The following is an 8082-nucleotide window of genomic DNA, read 5'->3' as shown; positions in this document are numbered from 1 at the left end:
GCCAGGCAGGTTTGGACAGCTTTTTTCCCTTAATAAATGAAATCATCATTTAAAAACTGCACTTTGTATTTACTTCCATTATCTTTGTGTAATACTAAAATGTGTTTGTTGATCTGAATCTTTTAAGTGTGACAAATATGCAAAAAATTTAAAAAACAGGAAGGGGGCAAAAACCTTTTCACGGCACTGTATATATAAACATTAATGGTATTACTAATGTGTTCACTCTTTGCCTCTTAGTTCGTGGCATTTATAAATATGATATGCTACTAAAGAGGAAGAAGGTCCTTCAAGTAATATTCCCAATTTGTCATTTTCATAGAGTGACTGGAATAATCTGCTGTATGCTGTCCAGCGAGTCTCTGAAGGATGTGTATTTGTCACAGTGGAGGATACATGTATTATTAGGTGTGTTTCTGTGGAAGTGTAGACCTTGTAAAGGATGTTTGTTTGTGCCAATCTTTATGGCTGTAGGTACTCGTACCCAGATCTCACTTCCATATATTGGGCAATAGGCAGTATGACACTATAAAACAATCTTTGTCCAAATTCTGATGGGAATGTTTATTTTGAATAATTTCATTTGTATGTCATGCAGTGACCTGCAGGCTTTTATAAGTAATGTTAAGTAAGTGGAAGTTAAAACCAGACCAAGATAATTATATTGTAAAGCATGTTGAAGCGTGGTGTTGTTTAGATCAAATATATGTTTCTGTTCTAGATCTGTTTTTTTTTTCTTTTTTTCTTTTGAAATATAATCTTATTTTTTTGGATGTTAACATCTTGGGTCCAATCATGGCACTATTTATTTAAAATGTCTAGGTTGTTCTGGAGACCTACTGTTTACTGCATACAGTAAATATTTGACTTCTGTGTCAAATAGCAAATAGTGGTAGTCCTGGACTATCTGATTGGTCCAGCAGATCTGCCAATTCATTGGTATATATATAAATCTGTCTTTCTCTATGCTGCTTTGATTTATCGTTTTTATGTTTAATAATGATAATTCAGGAAAATATCATCCCAATCACAAGAGGGCGCTGCAGCATATTTGACATCACATAACGTCACTATGTTTGGACGACATCACGCTTGCAGTCGCTAAAGAAACAAACACAAAAACAGCCAAATGGGAGCGTTTTATTGCTCTATCTGCAGAAAAACTGATTTTTCTGGAAAAGGACACATTTATGGGAAAAGCCACCAAAGCAAACTTAAAGTAATTCTTGTCAAATTCATGGAGAAGGTAAGCGTGCTAACAAGATAGCTAGCTGAAGATGCTGCCACAGTGGCTCCAGATACGAATTGGGCAAATACAATGTTTGTACTTTATTGCATTACATGTAAAAATAATAAAACATGCAACAAAGTAAGCCATTGTTGCAGTTCCTTTTAATCAAGTGGTATCAAATTGAGAATTGGAGGATGAGTCAATGATTTTTAAATGGTTTTAATGTCGCATTTTTTTTGTTTGTGTGGGTGTTGTGCATTATAAGTTACATTAGGCTGTCTATTTTGGCCAGGACAATTCTGTAAGAGATTTTTTTTAAAATCTTTTCCTGATTAAATAAAGGTTTAATAAAATTAAGTGGCTATGTGAAGGCAGTTCAGGTATACTTAGCTATGAACAGGTTCAGCTGGTGGTTGACAACCACAAAATGTCATAGATAGATAGATATTCATTGACATTAAGTGTGACTTGAATGTCAAAATACAATTTGGTGCCATGAACTGTAATAAACGTATTTGTTGTTCTGCATGTTATTACAGGTCAAAGAAGTGAAGCGGACCATTAAAAATCCTCAGGTAGAGAAATACAGTCCCGATCATGACGAGAAGTTCTGGTGTTACTGCTGCGCGCTGGAGGTGCAGAAGCACGTGACTGACAGTAACATCAGTGTGCTGTACGGAGGACTGCTGGAGCACATGAGCACGTAAGATCACGCCTCAAAACCTTTGAGAAACTCATGCAGAGCTTGCAGTGAATTTACTGAGCGCTTCTCATTTCAGCCCAGAGCACCGGACAAACACACACAAGTTCTGGTGGGACAATAAAGCAGATCCCAAACTGCGAGACAAGTTTATCATAACAGAAGAGGAAACTGAGAGGTTATTGCTTGCTTATTTGTGTTTGGGGACATGGATGTGTTCGTTGTAGCATTTCTGTAGTACATTAGCAAACTGATACCATCACTGTAAAAGTTTGCAGATGTTCTTAAGATAAATAAATGAAGAATATCTTTTTTGTAGATTCAAGTCTGAGGTTTCCAAGGCTCTGGAGCAGTTTGAGGAAAAAGAGGATGTGTTTATTAAACAGGTAAAGGTGTTTTACAGGTACTTTCGTTTGTTAATTGTTGTTGGTTTAACCATATCTGAACTTCAAAACGTTTCTTCTCTTCTTTCATCCTCAGCAAGCTGCAGTGATCCGATCCCAGGAGCAGCACAGACTGGAGGCCCTTCAGTTTTTATCAGAGGTTTGTTTTCCTGGGAATCTCCAAGCGTATCCATATCTCAGTATTCGTTTGTTTGATGAAAAAAAATTGGAAATGTTATTTGTGCCTTTTTCAAACTCTATTGCTAATTAGCTTTTTAAAAAAATTTAAAAAAGCAAGTAATTCCTTTGCTGGAAAATGATGTTAAAAAGACATGGAGAATTACTGTTGACATTCCTGAATCAAACTTAGCCGGATCCAGAACTGGTACATCCTGCTGAAGTGGACCAGCACAGCAGTAACCATACAGCCAGGTAAAATAAATGTAAAAATTAAAATTGTTGCTCCAATACCTATATATCTCCATTCCAGTACACCAGTATGCAAAATTTGGAGTCAGTAAGATTTATTTTTTTTTTTTTTAGAAATGCATACTTTCATTGCGAAAGGATGCATTAAATTGATCAAAAGTAACAAAAAGACCGTTATAAAATTTGTCTTTTTGTGTTAAAAACATTAAAAAAAAAAAAAAAACTTCTTTTGAACTTTCTATTAATCACAGAATCGTTCTTATTTATATATATTTTTTTGTATTTTGATAAATAACTGCAGCCTTGGTTTGGGGTCTTACCGACCCCAAATTTTTAATAGTGATTGTATATTTTTGGTGTGAGATATATGTCACAGTTTATGCAAAGATAGAGTGAGATGAATGGAAATACAACCTAATCCATGTGGAGTTGGAACAGAAATAACAGTACATTGGTCATACAAAAAAATGTAATGGCACGAGTTGTATAGTAATACTATGTGTAAATACTATGCCAGCCTTAAAATGAAGCATTACTAGAAATACTGGTGCAAGTGTAAAAAAGGAAGTATCAGTGTGGCTTTTTTTTATTGTTTGGTGCATCCTTAATCTCCCAACTTTGAACAGAGGAGGGCTAACTATGACCTTTAAATTAGACTAAATATCAAATGTTCTTGTAGAACAGCACAATATGAGTAGGTGTCCAAATGTTTTACTAGTGTGAATACAGTCAAAGTTTGCATAATATGCAATTTCCAGTAGTGAGAATCAGAAGTTATAGAAGATAAAAGGCTTCTTTAGTGCCATGAGATGATCAAAATGAATTTTTCTTCATATAATCTGGAACTAACAGAGTTTGTAATGTCTAAAGCATGAGTTTTGATGTTTGACAAGAAGTTCCCACAGTCACTCTTATGAAATGGAGCCACAACCAGGGCCGAGCCACGAGGATTTCGCCTCACACAGTCAGTGGAATGAACCAGGACTCGGTTTAACTTTCATCGGTTACCAGGTAATCTTTCTTACACCATACATATGCAACAATTATTGATTAGATTAATAAACAAGGTCAGGGATCATTTTGGCTTGCTGCCCCTATTTGCAGGACTCGTCCAGCAGTGGAAATGTTCATACTGGTGAGTAAAACCGATTTAGTTTGGGTTTATTCTTTGAGAAGATACTGAGCAGGTTGTGTTGAATTGTAGGAGCTGTACCGCCGTGGCTACTGGAGGAGCCTGATGAAGCCTCAGGCAGTGGACAGCAGGAAATGGGCCCCTCGCTTCAGGAGTTCCTCAAACACAGTATGCACTTCACTCTCATTGTTTTTGGCTGTGTTTACTTCACAGAGGACATCTCTGTGCAAAACACTTAAAGGGATAATTCACTCAAAAAGAAAGATTCTATCATTTACACACCCTCACATCATTCCAGACTTGTATGACTAACGTTCTTCAGCAGAGCGAGATATTTTGAAGAATGTTGGTAACCAAACAGTTTCAGTTCCCATTGACTGGACAAAACTGTATATCCCATTGTATAGATAAAAATGTAATGAAAGTCATTGGGAATGGAAATACCTTCTTTCTTGTTCCTCAGAAGAAAGTAAGTCATACAGGTCTGGAAAGACATGAGGATAAATTATTGAATTTTCTTTTTTGGATGAACTCTCTCTTCAAATAATATGTAGTACTATGGCTATTATTAACATGGAAAATTAGGGTACTGCTTATTGAATACTGTACCATATACACTGTGTACTAGCTAACTTAATCCAGTATTTTTAACAGTAGTATGCTACATTTTTTGTTTGCAAAAGTGGTATTAAAGGGTTAGTTCACCCAAAAAAGAAAATTCTGTCATTAATTACTCACCCTCATGTCGTTTCAAACCCGTAAGACCTTCGTTCATCTTCGGAACACAAATTAAGATAGCTTTGATGGAATCTGAGAGCTGTCTGACCCTGCATAGACAGCAACGCAGCTGAAATGTTCCCAAGTCCAGAAATGTAGCAAGGAGATCTGTAAAATCCATGTGACATCAGTGGTTCATCCGCAATTATACAACGCTACGATAATACTTTTTGTGCGCAAAAGGGCCAGGAGCCCTCTCTGGGCTAGACATGGGAACAGGAACTTTCTCTGGGCTAAACTCGGGGACTGGGGCCCTCTCTGGGCTAAACTATCATTTACTTTTGTGTAACTGGAACCCTCTCTGGGCTGGACTGGGAAACGGGACCCCACTCAGGGCTGGACGGGACCAGCGGGGACGAAGGAGAGTGGAGAGGGGGCAAGTCAGCTTCCAGCTCAGTTTCCCAGTTTATAAGGTGCACAAAAAGTATTATCGTAGCTTCGTATAATTGCAATTGAACCACTGATGTCACATGGATTATTTTACCGATCACCTTGCTACGTTTCTGGACTTGGGAACATTTCAGTTGCGTTGCTGTCTATGCAGGGTCAGACAGCTCTCAGATTCCATCAAAAATATCATAAGGTCTTACGGGTTTGAAACGACATGAGGGTGAGTAATTAATGACAGAATTTTCATTTTTGGGTGAACTAACCCTTTAACCATTTTAGTAACATTTTATATATAAAACAATCTTCCCATTTATATATTAAACGCAAAGTATAAGAAGGCACTGCAAGTTGTATACTGTCTTAAATCTTGAATTACAGAGGAACAGGAGAAGCTCAAGAAGCTTCCGCCCAACCGTGTGGGTGCAAACTTTGACCACAGCTCACATACTGACGCCAACTGGCTGCCATCTTTTGGACGCGTGTGGAATAGTGGCAGGCGCTGGCAGTCTAGGTGAGCTCTAGCTATTGCACATTAGTAGGTTCATTCAGTTCTTGTTCTTTTTTTGATCGGTTCATCCTTGATCTTTATAGAAATGTCTTTATACAGTACAAATTTGCTTTTGTAGACATATCTAAATAAGAATTACTTTAGTTTCTTTAACAGTGTATAGTTCTTTTTTTTATTATTGACACTCTTTTTCCCCCCTCAGGCGTCAGTTCAGAGAGGAAGAGGCAAAAACCAGGGGGAAGAGGAAGTGGGAAGGTGATGGGAAAGCAACAAAGCAGAAAAAAGACCTCAGTAATGGAGAGTTATGAAGTGGATGCCCCAAATATACTAGCAGTGTTGGAAAAATGGCCTATTGGTTTTCTCATATTGAGAATTAGTATTTAAAGGACTTGACACCAGTTTTGAACACTTATGTGTTTGTTTCAGCTTGTCTAAATACACTTTTTGTTTTTACAAGAAATGAACATCGTTTGTGTTTCCAGTTTATTGAATACATTTTTGCGACAGATGTTGTGTAATTTTTTTGGTCATAAATCCAAAACAAACTACCCTTCCCACTCTCCTCAAAAGGTAAATATGATAAAATGAAGACACAATGTGCAATATCTTCTTTCCATTTTGAACAATACATCAGTTCAGTCAAATTTAATAGAATCTCGTCTATTAGAGCTATTCCATGTTCTCAACAGAAAGCCAAGACCATATTAATGTTCAATAATATAATAAAATACCTCAAATGTCTAGACAGAATAATAAAAATACAGATTACATTAATATTAAAGGATACCTTGCAGTCTTTTATTTTTCTTCTTTTTTTTAGTAGTTTCTGTTAAAATAATACATGACTTAACGCTTTAGAACGCAAAAGATGGAAAAAAAAGGTCTCTGTAAGAGATGCAGTGTTGGTCATAATTGTACAATACATTACATTTAAAATGGACCGTTAAGGGTCTTCATCAAGTTCCTGCATTGAAGCTTCTTTCTATTTAACTTCATTCTCAAAACCAAGAAAATCCGAAAGACAGATCGGGCCGAGCTGCCTGACGCGTGTCGTAACAGCTCGACCCGACGACATTACGAAAGGTCCGGTTTTCCCGTGGCCACAAGCCAGAGAAAACGCTTTCAGTAGCTTCATTAAATAGCATGTGGTTTATTAAGAGAGGAGGAATGAGGAGAGACACCACCACAATCATCAGCCCATCCTCAGACTCTTTACCTTACTAGTATCATTTGCCTTCATCTTCAGTCAGCAAATGTTGGCCGTTCCTCTTTGAGACGGCTCATGTGATAATATTCTCCGCACATCTAATAACGCGCTCTAGCAGTACAGGACTTCAATCAGAAGTTTTTCACGCTGATGTCAAACATGGTTTCTACATCGTAAAATCACATATACCTCACGCCATATCAAAACAGAAGTCAGGCATTCGGTTTATGCGAATATCTGTCTGAACTAACTGCTCATCATTATCATGCTAGTGAGGTTAAAGATCATGTGACCACTCAAGCTGTACTTTCATTGGCTAATATAGACTCTAATAGCTTAGGAGGTTTGCTGAAGGAATGTTGAGTCTTCTGTCCTCTGAATGCAGATGGTGGAGTGATGAAACGTCCTTACATGGCAATCTTTCTGAAAGTACCATGGTGTGCAGAAGGACAGAGATTTGGAGCGAGTGACTGGGGTCATCCTGTAGTGTGGTGTGAACAGAAACTCCAGATCTTGTCCATTCTGTCTGTCTCCGTCCAAACATGAGCGATGTTTAAGGAGGGGTGTCTCTGTGTCTCCTCCCGTCTCAATAAACAGAAAGACAGCTCTGCTTCACTAACTTTTATCTGAGAGAAGGATAAAAGAGAAAGAGAACTATGAATGAAAGCTCTTTTAGGGCATCTATAATGGCAGCACAACACCAAACCATTAACAGCTGCACTACCTTTGTTTTCCTCTGTGTCAGTAGCAGTTTCCTCTGATAGCCTTTGGCGTAGCTGGTTATACTTGATTTCTGTATCCTGCAGAGAGATTTGAGTATTATTGTTTATTTGTGTATATGAAGAAAAAAGCCAGGAAATTTCAGTTTTGACAATATGGGACCTTTAAACCAAAAATACATTTACCTGATTTTTGTTTTTGATATAGTTGGACACTTGGTCACACATTTGAAGGTATGAGTCTTCTCACATTAAATCAGTGTTTTGTTTTTTTAATCTTTTAATTATTTTAAGATTGCCTTTATATTTTAGGAAAGGGGACCCTGGCAAGTGATATATTTATATTGGGGATATAATGAAACTTTGCAATGATTTAATTAGTGCTGGGCGGTATACCGGTTCATACCGAATACCGGTGTTTATTTTTCTTATGATATGAATTTTTAAAATACCGCAATACCGTTAAATAATGTTTGGAACGCGTTTGAGGGGGGGGGTTTCTCTTTTCACTGTTGCGAGGACACAGCTGTATGTGTTACTAAGCGTGAAAGTTCAGAAACTGAAGCTGTAGAACTAATAGAACATGATGACACAGAAGAACTCATC

The 8082-nt window shown here is 37.4% G+C and overlaps 2 protein-coding genes across 4 annotated transcripts in view; one reads left to right on the top strand and one right to left on the bottom strand.

Moving 5' to 3' along the window:
• Positions 1-1062: 1062 nt before the first annotated feature.
• Positions 1063-6419, top strand: LOC107712938 (coiled-coil domain-containing protein 84-like). 3 transcript variants are annotated; one of them, XM_016518338.1, is made up of 11 exons: positions 1063-1246; positions 1771-1934; positions 2011-2109; positions 2251-2317; positions 2412-2474; positions 2685-2746; positions 3649-3754; positions 3848-3878; positions 3948-4043; positions 5421-5553; positions 5753-6419. In XM_016518338.1, exons 1-11 carry the CDS (start codon positions 1130-1132, stop codon positions 5856-5858), a joined length of 1044 nt encoding a protein of 347 aa, XP_016373824.1. In that variant the 5' UTR covers positions 1063-1129; the 3' UTR covers positions 5859-6419. The 3 variants fall into 3 exon arrangements, with proteins under 3 accessions (XP_016373824.1, XP_016373823.1, XP_016373822.1); XM_016518337.1 differs by having other exon boundaries at positions 3640-3754; XM_016518336.1 differs by having other exon boundaries at positions 3637-3754.
• Positions 6361-8082, bottom strand: part of LOC107712928 (rho guanine nucleotide exchange factor 12-like) — an 81662-nt gene continuing 79940 nt past the window's right edge. The window contains exons 36-37 of the mRNA XM_016518329.1: positions 7482-7557; positions 6361-7383 (exon numbers count right to left, since the gene is read on the bottom strand). Of these exons, the coding sequence (XP_016373815.1) occupies positions 7373-7383; positions 7482-7557 (87 nt within the window). The 3' untranslated portion in view covers positions 6361-7372. The remainder of the gene's footprint in view (positions 7384-7481; positions 7558-8082) is intronic.

The sequence above is a fragment of the Sinocyclocheilus rhinocerous genome, unplaced genomic scaffold, assembly GCF_001515625.1.
Source record: "Sinocyclocheilus rhinocerous isolate Xijiao unplaced genomic scaffold, SAMN03320098_v1.1 scaffold4011, whole genome shotgun sequence".
In the NCBI taxonomy this organism is placed as follows: domain Eukaryota; kingdom Metazoa; phylum Chordata; class Actinopteri; order Cypriniformes; family Cyprinidae; genus Sinocyclocheilus; species Sinocyclocheilus rhinocerous.
This window is presented reverse-complemented; position numbering and strand designations above follow the sequence as displayed.

Bases quoted from the DNA above. Each gene is read 5' to 3' on its own strand.
- LOC107712938 (XM_016518336.1), top strand. From the start codon at position 1,130: ATGGGAGCGTTTTATTGCTCTATCTGCAGAAAAACTGATTTTTCTGGA. The intron at 1,935-2,010 runs GTAAGATCACGC...TTCTCATTTCAG, and splicing joins CTGCTGGAGCACATGAGCAC to CCCAGAGCACCGGACAAACA. The intron at 2,318-2,411 runs GTAAAGGTGTTT...TTTCATCCTCAG, and splicing joins AGGATGTGTTTATTAAACAG to CAAGCTGCAGTGATCCGATC.